We start from the raw sequence: 14,935 nt of genomic DNA on the forward strand, positions 1-14,935 counted from the left end.
AAAGAGACTTTAGTTCGCGAACGACGCATCATTATGCGCTAGGTTTTAATGTATATGGTTAGAGATCTCTAACGCCCAGAAAGCTCCGATTACAAATCATATTCAACAGCTACGCAAGAGTTATAATATCAAAATACTGTAACGACCCTGGGTTTATAAGCGCGGAAATCGACTCTGCCGTTTGAGAATGCTTTTGCGGCACAATCGGTAGCGCGCCGGACCTCGGGCTAGAAGGTCGAGGGTTCGAGACTTGGTCCCTGCTGTTTCATTACAATACATTCGTTCATCACCAAATAGGGGTTCGCTGAGCAGCAATCTTAATTTACTCAATTTTACAACCGGTATGTACTTCCAAAAAAGGTCACAATAACAATGTACAAGCAACCTAAAAAATGCCTATTCGGCACCTCCAAGATATAATGTTGGTAAATGGGAGTTTGAACTGGACCTTTATGGGCGTTAGAGGTCTCTAATGCACGGGTTAAAAGGGTATGGATCCCAAGGATTCTGGATAGCACTTACATTTTCAATCCTGATCTTACCTACAAACTGGTTTTATGCATTCCAGTAAAAAATGTTTTACAATAATGTGTGCCACTGATCGCACTCAAGTGCTGAGTCATAGTAGGCATTCTATTTTCGTGATTGAAATGTCAACTTGCAGCTAACATTTGTTCAGAGAGTTTCTAAACCCAGAGGCAGAACATCGCCTACAAGTGTTATGGGGGATTTTTTGGGGAGAAGCAGTTTCTGCCTATCTTTATACTTTACTGTCTTTCATTTGTTTTCTTTCTTCTTTTTTTTTTGCACTTTGACGTTTTTGGGGTCCGTTTGGTTTGTGGAATGTATGCACTACAGACTTACCAGAAGTATTATCGGTAAACGTGTGCTGCTATAATACATGTATTATTTGAATGTATCATCAAGTCATTTCTATAGAAACAGTTTGTATATTTTCTAACTAAAGCACTGCATTTTGTGAATTAATATAATAAACAAATCTAACAAATCGCTGCAGGCATATTTCTGGACTGCAATCCAAACAAGGGTCCTCCTGCACGTTGTATCACAGAATGAAGCCGATGTTGACCGTCCTCTGCTGCAATACTGTGCAAAGTGTTACCAGGGAAAATATTGATAAAATGCGACATTGAAAAGTGTTTATTGACACAAACCAGACAAGGCAACATAATCGCGGACTATATCTAGCAACTAAGAATGTCAATAAACCGCTGTATGCTTCTGTTCTCACGAGTACAACACAGAATATGCGCCATATCTGTACGAAACACAAATGCTCTGGTGGACAGTCGTTGTGTACACTTTGGATCTATAACGTTATTGAAAGGGTCTTTGTCTGGTTCTGTGTCCACCAGACAAGGTGTTTCTTCAAATAGTTCGTCACGACCACCAGACACCTCACTATTTGTGCCTCTCAGCATCAAGGGTGATGTCGGCAGTGATGGGGCTGTGGGAGCTGAGCTCACGCAACCTTTGGACAAAAGTACTGTACATCCATATTGTAGTGCTAACTGTTCATGTTGATTGCCATCTACACAGATTAGCTGTCAATAGAAAACTGACAGTATATCTGTAGCTGACTGCTACTAAACTGTTGATGATATCCTCCACTTAGCTGTCATCAACAGGCTAACGTTAGCCGTTGGCCCTGAGACGTGGCTGCATTCTAACTGTATACTATGGAGTCTACAGCCATGTCTCAGTCGTAGCTAGATAAAAGCTAGCTATGAATCTGAGACTTTTCAAGATCTTAAGAACTGTTGGACAAATTCCCTGTCAATAGATATTTTGTAAACGTGTTCGCTGTGACTTGCTTTCTATAATGTTTAGCCTATAGCTTTAAGAATAGGTCTACTGTATGGCAATTTTACCAGACCCATGTGATTTCTCCTAACAGATGAACTTCTCAAAATGTTGAACAAGTTCTACAAAAGGAAAGAGATGCAAAAAATTGCAGCGGATCAAGGTCTCGATGGTGAGAACAACATAATCGTTTCAACTGGCTGGCATAACGGTCTGGTACTCTTATCAAATATATTTTTTGTAATGATACTTCTCCAACTTGCCTTATGGTCATACTAAAACATTGATCTCTCCATGTCAGCTCGCCTCTTTCACCAAGCCTTCATCAGTTTTCGGAAGTATGTGCTAGAAATCTCTATGCTCAGTGCAGACCTTCATATCATCTTCAATGACATATGCTGTGGAGCAGGTGAGTTCAACACTGTGCTTATCATTTAAGGAATCAAGTGATTTAAAGCAACTGCAAGTTGGAACTTAATTCCAACCCCTCACACCCTGTCAACTGATGAGTGTTTTTGCTTGTGCTCGTCAGGCCACATAGATGACCTTTATCCTTACTTCATGAGACATGCCAAGCAGATTTTCCCCATGCTGGACTGCATGGAGGATCTACGCAAAATCAGTGATCTGCGTGTACCAGCTAATTGGTAAGTATCACACGTCATCTTTAGGTGACCTCAACTATATACACATTTTTCATTTTGAAAATGCTCTTCCATTCATTGTATCCATTTGTGTGTATATACACTGCTCAAAAAAATAAAGGGAACACTTAAATAACACAATGTAACTCCAAGTCAATCACACTTCTGTGAAAATGACCTCCAGCAGGCCACAAATGTGCATGTGTCTGCTCAAACGGTCACAAACAGACTCCATGAGGGCGGTATGAGGGCCCGACATCCACAGGTGGGGGTTGTGCTTACAGCCCAACACCGTGCAGGACGTTTGGCATTTGCCAGAGAACACCAAGATTGGCAAATTCGCCACTGGCGCCCTGTGCTCTTCACAGATGAAAGCAGGTTCACACTGAGCACATGAGCACATGTGACAGACGTGACAGAGTCTGGAGACGCCGTGGAGAACGTTCTGCTGCCTGCAACATCCTCCAGCATGACCGGTGTGGCGGTGGGTCAGTCATGGTGTGGAGTGGCATTTCTTTGTGGGGCCGCACAGCCCTCCATGTGCTCGCCAGAGGTAGCCTGACTGCCATTATGTACCGAGATGAGATCCTCAGACCCCTTGTGAGACCATATGCTGACACATGCACATTTGTGGCCTGCTGGAGGTCATTTTGCAGGGCTCTGGCAGTGCTCCTCCTTGCACAAAGGCGGAGTTAGCGGTCCTGCTGCTGGGTTGTTGCCCTCCTACGGCCTCCTCCACGTCTCCTGATGTACTGGCCTGTCTCCTGGTAGCGCCTCCATGCTCTGGACACTACGCTGACAGACACAGCAAACCTTCTTGCCACAGCTCGCATTGATGTGCCATCCTGGATGAGCTGCACTACCTGAGCCACTTGTGTGGGTTGTAGACTCCGTCTCATGCTACCACTAGAGTGAAAGCACCGCCAGCATTCAAAAGTGACCAAAACATCAGCCAGGAAGCATAGGAACTGAGAAGTGGTCTGTGGTCAGCACCTGCAGAACCACTCCTTTATTGGGGGTGTCTTGCTAATTGCCTATAATTTCCACCTTTTGTCTATTCCATTTGCACAACAGCATGTGAAATTTATTGTCAATCAGTGTTGCTTCCTAAGTGGACAGTTTGATTTCACAGAAGTGTGATTGACTTGAAGTTACATTGTGTTGTTTAAGTGTTCCCTTTATTTTTTTGAGCAGTGTATATCCACTTGAATATATATATACACACACAAATGGATACAATGAATGGAAGAGCATTTTCAAAATAAAAAGTGTGTATATAGTTGTTTAAATATATATATATATATATATATATACATACACACAAATGGATACAATGAATGGAAGAGCATTTTCAAAATGAAAAAGGTGTATATAGTTGTGTGTGTATATATATATATATATATATATATATATACACACAAATGGATACAATGAATGGAAGAGCATTTTCAAAATAAAAATGTGTATATAGTTGTGTGTGTGTGTATATATATATATATATATATATATATATATATATATATATATATATATATACACACAAATGGATACAATGAATGGAAGAGCATTTTCAAAATAAAAATGTGTATATAGTTGAGGTCACCTAAAGAGGTCACCTAGCGCCGTGTACACACAATACTCCACACAACTGTCTTTCAGCCATCCACTTGAATGTTTCCCAGGTACCCTGAGGCTAGAGCCATCCAGAGGAAGGTGATATTCCATGCTGGCCCCACCAACAGTGGAAAGACTCATCATGCAATTCAGAGATACCTGGCTGCCAAGTCTGGAGTCTACTGTGGACCGCTGAAGCTGTTAGCCCACGAGATCTTTGAAAAGAGCAATAATGCTGTTAGTATAACCTCTCTTTCACTAGTATACCCTTCCATAGAGAGAATACATCATTTAGAAGGCTTTTTGCATACTGTGGCAAATGGGCAATTCCATGCTAATGGAATTATGCTGAGACTCAGATTTTTTACTTTAAAATGCCAAACAGAAACCATTGATTTCAAGGTTTACCAAACTATACAACTCAATGCACAATGACTACTTTAAACAATTTACACAATACATTTTAAAAAATGCAGATGCAAAGTTTTATGGTAAAATTTATTTTATTCTCCTGTAAATGTGTTTTTGTAACATTTTCAGTGGAAATTGGGACTTGTGAATAGAGTTCCATGGTTTGTTCAACTTTTAAATCAATGTTTTTTGTTTTGTATACATTTTAAAGTGAAAAATATGAGTCTCAGCGTAATTCCATTACCATGGAATTGCCCTTTTACCTTGAAAAAATTGAAGTAAAATTTGTTTATCTAAGTGTTTCTTACCAATAATTTCCAAAATGTTTAAGTTCATTCTCAGAGCACTATGTCAAAGGAAGACGTTAAATTTACTTTTTGTTTCTCCCAGGGCGTGCCATGTGATTTGGTGACAGGAGAGGAGAGAACATTTATGGATGAGGAGGGGAGACAAGCTGAGCATGTGGCCTGTACTATCGAGATGTGCAGTGTCACAACACCATGTCAGTATCTTACCTTATCGCTCAACTTGTTAAACATATTTAAATGTACATTAGGGTATTTTATCACTACCATTCAAGTTAGGGGTGTCAAACGAATTTTGCCCTAGGGGCTGCATTCAGTCTTCAACGAGGTCCAGAGGGCCGCACTGAAAATCGGTTATATTTCCTCGCTGTCAAAATTTGCCAAAAATGGTCCTCTATCTATTGTTTTGGTGATTTCCGATGCTCCCTGACTGTCCAGCTTTCATTCAGGTGATTATTATCGAGCTGGACACAGTCAAGAATAGAGGTCGACCGATTATGATTTCTCAACGCCGATACCGATACCGATTATTGGAGGACCAAAAAAGCCGATACCGATTAATTGGCCGATTTAAAAAATATTTTTATTGACAATTACAACCATACTGAATTAACACTTATTTTAACTTAATATAATACATCAATAAAATCAATTTATTCTCAAATAAATAAGGAAACATGTTCAATTTGGTTTAAATAATGCAAAAACAAAGTGTTGGAGAAGAAAATAAAAGTGCAATATGTGCCATGTAAAAAAAGCTAATTCCTTGCTCAGAACATGAGAACATATGAAAGCCGGTGGTTCCTTTTAACATGAGTCTTCAATATTCCCAGGTAAGAAGTTTTAGGTTGTAGTTATTATAGAACTATTTCTCTCTATACAATTTGTATTTCATACACCTTTGACTATTGGAGGTTCTTATAGGCACTTTAGTATTGCCAGTGTAACAGTATAGCTTCCGTCCCTCTCCTCGCCCCTACCTGGGCTCGAACCAGGAACACATAGACAACAGCCACCCTCGAAGCAGCGTTACCCATGCAGAGCAAGGGGAACAACTACTCCAAGTCTCAGAGCGAGTGACGTTTGAAAGGCTATTAGCGCGCACCCCGCTAACTAGCTAGCCATTTCACATCGGTTACACCAGCCTAATCTCGAGAGTTGATAGGCTTGAAGTCATTAACAGCTCAATGCTTGAAGCATTGCGAAGAGCTGCTAGCAAAACGCACAAAAGTGCTGTTTGAATGAATGCTTACGAGCCTGCTGGTGCCTACCATCGCTCAGTCAGACTGCTCTATCAAATCATAGACTTAATTATAACATAATAACACACAGAAATACGAGCCTTTGGTCATTAAAATTGTCGAATCCGGAAACTATCATTTAGAAAACAAAATGTTTATTCTTTCAGTGAAATATGGAACCGTTCCGTATTTTATCTAATGGATGGCATCCCTAAGTCTAAATATTGCTGTTACATTGCACAACCTTTAATGTTATGTCATAATTATGTACAATTCTGGCAAATTAATTACGGCCTTTGTTAGGAATAAATGGACTTCACACTGTTCGCAATGAGTCAGGCGGCCCAAACTGCTGCATATACCCTGACTGCTTGCACAGAACGCAAGAGAAATGACACAATTTCCCTAGTTATAAGAAATTCATCTTAGCAGGCAATATTAACTAAATATGCAGGTTTAAAAATATATACTTGTGTATTAATTTTAAAGAAAGGCATTGATGTTTATGGTTAGGTACATTGGTGCAACGACAGTGCTTGTTTTCGCAAATGCGCTTGTTAAATCATCACCCGTTTGTCGAAGTTGGCTGTGATTCAATGAGAAATTAACAGGCACCGCATCGATTATATGCAACGCAGGACACGCTAGATGAACTAGTAATATCATCAACCATGTGTAGTTAACAAGTAATTATGTTAAGATTGATTGTTTTTTATAAGATAAGTTTAATGCTAGCTAGCAACTTACCTTGGCTTCTTGCTGCCCTCGCGTAACAGGTAGTCAGCCTGCCACGCAGGCTCCTCGTGGAGTGCAATGTAAGGCAGGTGGTTAGAGCGTTGGACTAGTAACCGGAAGGTTGCAAAAACGAATCCCCGAGCTGACAAGGTAATAATCTGTCGTTCTGCCCCTGAACAAGGCAGTTAACCCGCCGTCATTGAAAATAAGAATGTGTTCTTAACTGACTTGCCTAGTTAAATAAAGGTGTAAAAAATTAAAAATATATATTTTTTAAACATTTCTTCATTTTTTTTAATCGGCAAATCGGTGTCCAAAAATACCCATTACCGATTGTTATGAAAACTTGAAATCGTCCCTAATTAATCGGCCATTCCGATTAATCGGCCGACCTCTACTTCCGGCGCCGACAGAGATGGCCGCCTCGCTTCGCGTTCCTAGGAAACTAGGCAGTATTTTGTTTTTTTACGTGTTATTTCTTACATTGGTACCCCAGGTAATCTTAGGTTTCATTACATACAGTTGGGAGGAACTACTGAATATAAGAGCAACATCAACTCACCATCATTACGACCAGGAATATGACTCTCCCGAAGCGGATTCTGTGTTTTGCCTTTCACCCAGTACAATGGATCGGATCCCAGCCGGTGACCCTAAACAACGACGCCGTAAAAGGGGCAAACGAAGCGGTCTTCTGGTCAGGCTCCGGAGACGGGCACATCGCGCTCCACTCCCTAGCATACTACTCGCCAATGTCCAGTCTCTTGACAACAAGGTTGATGAAATCCGAGCAAGGGTAGCATTCCAGAGAGACATCAGAGACTGTAACATTCTTTGCTTCACGGAAACATGGCTCACTCGAGAGACGCTAACGGAGTCGGTGCAGCCAGCTGGTTTCTTCACGCATCGCGCCGACAGAAACAAGCATCTTTCTGGTAAGAAGAGGGGCGGGGGGGCATGCCTTATGATTAACGAGACGTGGTGTGATCATAACAACATACAGGAACTCAAGTCCTTCTGTTCACCTGACTTAGAATTCCTCACAATCAAATGTCGACCGCATTATCTACCAAGGGAATTCTCTTCGATTATAATCACAGCCGTATATATTCCCCCCCAAGCAGACACATCGATGGCCCTGAACGAACTTTATTTGACTCTATGTAAACTGGAAACCACACATCCTGAGGCTGCATTCATTGTAGCTGGGGATTTTAACAAGGCTAATCTGAAACTCCCTAAATTCTATCAGCATATCGATTGTGCTACCAGGGCTGGTAAAACCCTGGATCATTGTTATTCTAACTTCCGCGACGCATATAAGGCCCTCCCCCGCCCTCCTTTCGGAAAAGCTGACCACGACTCCATTTTGTTGCTTCCAGCCTACAGACAGAAACTAAAACAAGAAGCTCCCGTGCTCAGGTCTGTTCAACGCTGGTCCGACCAATCTGATTCCACGCTTCAAGACTGCTTCGATCACGTGGATTGGGATATGTTCCGCATTGCGTCCAACAACAACATTGACGAATACGCTGATTAGGTGAGCGAGTTCATTAAAAAGTGCATCTGAGACGTTATACCCACACCAACGATTAAAACATTCCCAAACCAGAAACCGTGGATTAATGGCAACATTCGCACGAAACTGAAAGCGCGAACCACTGCTTTTAACCTGGGCAAGGTGACCGGAAACATGACCGAATACAAACAGTGTAGCTATTCCCTCCGCAAGGCAATCAAACAAGCTAAGTGCCAGTATAGAGACAAAGTAGAGTTGCAATTCAACGGCTCAGACACAAGAGGTATGTGGCAGGGTCTACAGTCAATCACGGATTACAAAAAGAAAACCAGCCCCATCGCGGACCAGGATGTCTTGCTCCCAGACAGACTAAATACATTTTTTGCTCGCTTTGAGGACAATACAGTGCCACTGACACGGCCCGCTACCAAAACCTGCGGGCTCTCCTTCACTGCAGCCGAGGTGAGTAAAACATTTAAACGTGTTAACCCTCGCAAGGCTGCAGGCCCAGACGGCATTCCCAGCCGGGTCCTCAGAGCATGCGCAGACCAGCTGGTTGGTGTGTTTACGGACATATTCAATCAATCCTTATCCCAGTCTGCTGTTCCCACATGCTTCAAGAGGGCCACCATTGTTCCTGTTCCCAAGAAAGCTAAGGTAACTGAGCTAAACGACTACCGCCCCGTAGCACTCACTTCCGTCATCATGAAGTGCTTTGAGAGACTAGTCAAGGACCATATCACCTCCACCCTACCTGACACCCTAGACCCACTCCAATTTGCTTACGGACCCAATAGGTCCACAGACGACGCAATCGCAACCACACTGCACACTGCCCTAACCCATCTGGACAAGAGGAATACCTATGTGAGAATGCTGTTCATCGACTACAGCTCAGCATTTAACACCATAGTACCCTCCAAACTCGTCATCAAGCTCGAGACCCTGGGTCTCGACCCCGCCCTGTGCAACTGGGTACTGGACTTCCCGACGGGCCGCCCCCAGGTGGTGAGGGTAGGTAACAACATCTCCACCCCGCTGATCCTCAACACTGGGGCCCCACAAGGGTGCGTTCTGAGCCCTCTCCTGTACTCCCTGTTCACCCACGACTGCGTGGCCATGCACGCCTCCAACTCAATCATCAAGTTTGCGGACGACACTACAGTGGTAGGCTTGATTACCAACAACGACGAGACTGCCTACAGGGAGGAGGTGAGGGCACTCGGAGTGTGGTGTCAGGAAAATAACCTCACACTCAACGTCAACAATACAAAGGAGATGATTGTGGACTTCAGGAAACAGCAGAGGGAGCACCCCCCTATCCACATCGACGGGACAGTAGTGGAGAGGGTAGTAAGTTTTAAGTTCCTCGGCGTACACATCACGGACAAACTGAATTGGTCCACCCATACAGACAGCGTTGTGAAGAAGGCGCAGCAGCGCCTCTTCAACCTCAGGAGGCTGAAGAAATTCGGCTTGTCACCAAAAGCACTCACAAACTTCTGCAGATGCACAATCGAGAGCATCCTGTCGGGCTGTATCACCGCCTGGTACGGCAACTGCTCCGCCCACAACCGTAAGGCTCTCCAGAGGGTAGTGAGGTCTGCACAATGCATCACCGGGGGCAAACTACCTGCCCTCCAGGACACCTACACCACCCGATGTCACAGGAAGGCCATAAAGATCATCAAGGACAACAACCACCCGAGCCACTGCCTGTTCACCCCGCTATCATCCAGAAGGCGAGGTCAGTACAGGTGCATCAAAGCAGGGACCGAGAGACTGAAAAACAGCTTCTATCTCAAGGCCATCAGACTGTTAAACAGCCACCACTAACATTTAGTGGCTGCTGCCAACATACTGACTCAACTCCAGCCACTTTAATAATGGGAATTGATGGAAATTTATGTAAAAATGTATCACTAGACACTTTAAACAATGCCACTTAATATAAAGTTTACATACCCTACATTACTCATCTCATATGTATATGTATATACTGTACTCTATATCATCTACTGCATCTTGCCATCTTTATGTAATACATGTATCACTAGCCACTTTAAACTATGCCACTTTATGTTTATATACCCTACATTACTCATCTCATATGTATATACTGTACTCTATACCATCTACTGCATCTTGCCTATGCCGTTCTGTACCATCACTCATTCATATATCTTTATGTACATATTCTTTATCCCTTTACACTTGTGTGTATAAGGTAGTAGTTGTTGAATTGTTAGGTTAGATTACTCGTTGGTTATTACTGCATTGTCGGAACTAGAAGCACAAGCATTTCGCTACACTCGCATTAACATCTGCTAACCATGTGTATGTGACAAATAAAATTTGATTTTGATTTTTGAAGAAACTGTAGGAGTGTAGGTCCATTATAATTTCAAAACAATTTCAATTTGGTTTTAGTCATTTTAAAGTATACCGTTTGTTTGACACCCTTGATTTAAGTATTTGATTCATTTCTGATAGAGCTCGATTGCATTTGACGTTTCTTATCACCATTTGAGTGTTGACTAACATGTGAAACGTGTCTTGTGTGTTTTGTCCAGATGAAGTTGCGGTCATTGATGAGATCCAGATGATCAGAGACATATCGAGGGGATGGGCCTGGACTAGGGCTCTGCTCGGTCAGTAACTTCACTGTGACAGTTAGGACAAACTACAGGCCATTGTAAGATCACAAAATCGGAATATTTGGTTGCACTTTGTTATGGTACATAAATTACAAGCTATTTATTAAGTCAATAATGATAAGGTAAAATTATGATTTCACAGTAATAAATAATGGATTGTTCTTTTTCCGCTTTCCCTCTTATGTCTTTACTTTGTGTCCCGGGAATAGGTTTGTGTGCTGAGGAGATCCATGTGTGCGGAGAGCCTGCAGCTATTAACTTTGTCACAGAGCTCATGTACACGACAGGGGAGGAGGTGGAGGTGAGTCTAGCCAATCTAGTGAACATTAGTGTGTTTGGCTTCTAATGAGACTGTTCCAGTCATCATGTCATTAACATGATTATACTGAATATCAACGGTCTCATCCTATGAGAATAAAAACTTGGGATTCTAGACCGGCTCCCAAAAAATACTTGCGACGTCAAGTGTCTTACAGTTGACCCAATCTACTGGCAGGTTCGTAACTACAAGAGGCTCACTCCTTTCTCAATCCTGGACCATGCTGTGGAGTCTCTGGATAACCTGCGACCAGGCGACTGCATCGTATGCTTCAGCAAAAACGATATTTACTCCATCAGTAGGCAGATCGAGATCAGAGGCCTGGAGTGTGCGGTCATCTATGGCAGCCTTCCACCTGGTAAGGTTGTTTTTAGATGTCAGGTGATGGAGAGTTAGAATGGTGTGAAAAATGTAAAATGTAAAATACGGACATTCAACTTGTTCAGGTGCTGGACGGAAAAACAAATAACTGATATACTCCCGCTGTGACATTACTCATCCTTAAATGTATAATAGTGTGTATCATTAAAGCACTGTAAATTATATGGTCAACAGGCACCAAACTATCTCAAGCAAAGAAGTTCAATGACCCAGAGGACCCATGTAAGATCCTGGTTGCAACAGATGCCATAGGGATGGGACTAAACCTGTGAGTTGACCATTGAAACTGATTTTGATAGCATATTGTTGAAGCTTTTTTTCATTTTAATTTATTGCTGACAATATATATTACGTTTGAAGTACATTGTTCTACAGATTGTCATAAAAATACTTAACAGAAAAAATATACACATTTCTTGCATGATTAGTTGATTTTTGGTTTGCTGTAATTTAGTAGTTGTTGCCTCTATAAGCGTGCTACTATGTCCCTCCCACACTAGGAGTATCAAGAGAATCATCTTTAACTCACTGGTGAAACCCAATATCAATGAGAAGGGTGAGAAGGAGCTGGACACCATCTCCACATCTCAGGCTCTCCAGATCGCCGGGCGGGCCGGACGCTTCAGCTCCATCTTCAAAGAGGGCGAGGTCACCACCATGTACCGCGACGACCTGCCAATTCTCAAGGAGATACTCAGCAGAACCGTCGACGCCATAGAGGTGAGGAACAGCACATGGGCCATTTCTGAATTTTGTCCTTCTGTTCGGACTATTCAATATCCTTTATTTTATTTAATGACAATCAAGTATGACATGGTGTTAATTTCCTAATCCTAGACAGCTGGGCTGCACCCCACAGCAGAGCAGATTGAAATGTTTGCCTACCACTTACCTGATGCCACCTTGTCCAATCTGATAGTACGTTTCTTTACTTCATTGCAATTTACTCTGTAGCGAGAATCAAGATTTACAGTTGGTCAATTCACAGATTAATATTGAATTATTTGTGTTCATTTAAAAGTAACCCATTTTCTTTCTACCCCCAGGATATATTCGTGAGCCTCTCCCAAGTTGATGGTATGTACTTTGTGTGCAACATTGACGACTTCAAGTTCCTGGCTGACATGATCCAGCACATTCCCCTCAACCTGCGCTCTCGATATGTGTTCTGCACTGCGCCCATCAACAAGAAGCAGCCCTTTGTGTGCACCTCCTTCCTGAAGGTAGGAGCAGAGACATGTTTACAGCAGAATCCCTTTTCCATTAGCAACACTTGTTTAAACATCTGGGCCCGCATTCAGAAAGTATGAGTAGGAGTGCTGATATAGGATCAGCATTGCCTTTAAGATCATTATGAATAAGATTGTATGGACAGGGGGAACCTGATCCTAGATCAGCACTACTAGTCTGAGACACTTTGTGAATACAGACTTTGACCTCTGACTGAATTTGAATGGTTAACACCCTAATTTCATGTTATTCAGTGATAGGTCCACCATTTGGAATATAGAATTTGTCATAGGAAGCACATGTCCTTGCGTGAGTCACGCCATTGATTAATATTCTGGCATGACGTTGCCAGTTTGCTTCTGATATGAACCGTCTTACTGGAACTATAACAGCATTGATAAGGTTTTATTGTTGGTTGTTGGGCTTTAAGGGACGTGACATGAGTGGTTTTCAGGCAACAGTATTGATAAGATCTGTTGTGAATTGGATGAATGACATATTACTGTGACTATGGTCTAAGTGTAATCCTATTGATAAGGTTTATAGCACTATAGTGTTTGGGGCTGGATGATGAGACTGATTGGGAGAGCGTCACATCACACACAATCTCTCCGTGTCCAGTTTGCCAGACAGTTCAGCAGAGATGAGCCCCTGACTTTTGACTGGGTGTGTCGGCACGTCAGCTGGCCGCTGGTCCCACCCAAGAACATCAAGGACCTGGTGCACCTGGAGGCTGTCCATGACGTGCTAGACCTCTACCTCTGGCTCAGGTGATTCCATCTCTACCTTACCAATACCAAACCATTCACCAAGCCAAATTACCAATTGCTCTTGTGCTAATAGTCATCACAGAATTTAGTAACACAATGTGTATAATGAGATCATTGGTTGTCTTTATTGCAAATAATCTCAATTAGATAGTAATAATCCTCTCCACATGTCGCCAGCTACCGCTTCATGGACATGTTTCCGGACGCCAATCATGTCCGAGAGATCCAGCAGGAGCTGGACAGCATCATCCAGGTGGGTGTGCGCAACATCACACGACTCATCCGAGCCACGGAGACCAACGCCCCCCCGGGGACAAACCCGCTGTCCAACCAGAGGAGGCTGGGGCCCAGCCCAGTATCCCCAAGGAGGGTCCGAGGAGCCCCCAAGGCCCAGGACAGTGGAGTAGAGGGTTGGCAGCTGGACAAGTCCCTAGGCTCCCGCCTGGTACAGGAGGGCTTACTGACTCCTGACCTCCTAAGGCAACTGCAGAAGGAGTGGTCCAAAGTGCACCGCCAAGAGGAAGAAGGAGTCAAACTGGTTGCGGGGAATAATAAAACAAAAGGGAATAAGAAGAAGAAGAAGTGACCGTCCCAGTTTCTGCCTTAGGTCCTAACTAAAACATAGCAGGTTTTGTCTCATTTTGACTGGACTTCATACCAGGCGGTGTCATGCATTTTCAGTGGCTAAAGATGTGATTAATTGTATGTGTAGGTCCCAGCTCCTTTGTATACCTGCTCAAAAACAGATAGTCATTTTATGGGCCAAAAGGTGACGTAAAAATCCAAAGTAATATCTTATCTTATTACACAGTCATTTTGCGGTAATATTTTTATCACTTGAAAAGTAACGTGGTTGACTGCATCTTCATGTAGACGGATAGTCTGTCTCGCACAGCAAGTAATGACAATTTTACACTATGTGCCCATCACATGCTTGGGCTAGCCTAGTGTAACTGCCGGAAACTCAAATGTTACCACCACTGATTTATATGCCCCTATGTATGATTTAAGGAATTGAAATAGCATAAATGATAAGGTCATTGATTAAAAAAAGTGTATTAATATGTTGGTTTTGATGAGGCCTTTGTATTCATTTGATGTGAGACATAAGGTGGCGAATGTCTGTAATAATTTGACACCTTACTCTGTAACAACAATGTTGTAGACCTGTCATACAGCTTCTTAACGTATCAACAAATGTTAAATGGTTTTAAGATATGTCATGACAATGATTTTCTTGCCTTTTGACACTGCTTATAACACCTTAATTGTGTCATGAACATTT

At 42.6% G+C, this 14,935-nt stretch overlaps 1 protein-coding gene across 3 annotated transcripts; it reads left to right on the forward strand.

Moving 5' to 3' along the window:
* The first annotated feature begins 244 nt into the window (after nucleotides 1-244).
* supv3l1 (SUV3-like helicase) lies at nucleotides 245-14,864 on the forward strand. Of its 3 annotated transcripts, none has more exons than XM_038992061.1 (15): nucleotides 245-341; nucleotides 1,919-1,996; nucleotides 2,126-2,233; nucleotides 2,357-2,471; nucleotides 4,151-4,319; nucleotides 4,884-4,995; nucleotides 10,867-10,944; nucleotides 11,160-11,251; nucleotides 11,447-11,627; nucleotides 11,825-11,918; nucleotides 12,151-12,370; nucleotides 12,488-12,568; nucleotides 12,697-12,873; nucleotides 13,502-13,650; nucleotides 13,828-14,864. In XM_038992061.1, exons 2-15 carry the CDS (start codon nucleotides 1,933-1,935, stop codon nucleotides 14,234-14,236), a joined length of 2,049 nt encoding a protein of 682 aa, XP_038847989.1. In that variant the 5' UTR covers nucleotides 245-341; nucleotides 1,919-1,932; the 3' UTR covers nucleotides 14,237-14,864. The 3 variants fall into 3 exon arrangements, with proteins under 3 accessions (XP_038847989.1, XP_038847987.1, XP_038847988.1); XM_038992059.1 differs by lacking the exon at nucleotides 245-341 and adding an exon at nucleotides 1,053-1,504; XM_038992060.1 differs by lacking the exons at nucleotides 245-341; nucleotides 12,488-12,568 and adding an exon at nucleotides 1,053-1,504.
* The last annotated feature ends 71 nt before the right edge of the window (nucleotides 14,865-14,935 follow it).

The sequence above is a fragment of the Salvelinus namaycush genome, chromosome 4 (genome assembly GCF_016432855.1).
Source record: "Salvelinus namaycush isolate Seneca chromosome 4, SaNama_1.0, whole genome shotgun sequence".
Lineage (NCBI taxonomy): Eukaryota > Metazoa > Chordata > Actinopteri > Salmoniformes > Salmonidae > Salvelinus > Salvelinus namaycush.

Coding starts and splice junctions, on each gene's coding strand:
- supv3l1 (XM_038992059.1), top strand. CDS start 1,219: ATGTCAATAAACCGCTGTATGCTTCTGTTCTCACGAGTACAACACAGA. Junction 1,997..2,125: donor AGCGGATCAAGGTCTCGATG/GTGAGAACAACA, acceptor TCTCCATGTCAG/CTCGCCTCTTTCACCAAGCC. Junction 11,252..11,446: donor CGACAGGGGAGGAGGTGGAG/GTGAGTCTAGCC, acceptor ATCTACTGGCAG/GTTCGTAACTACAAGAGGCT.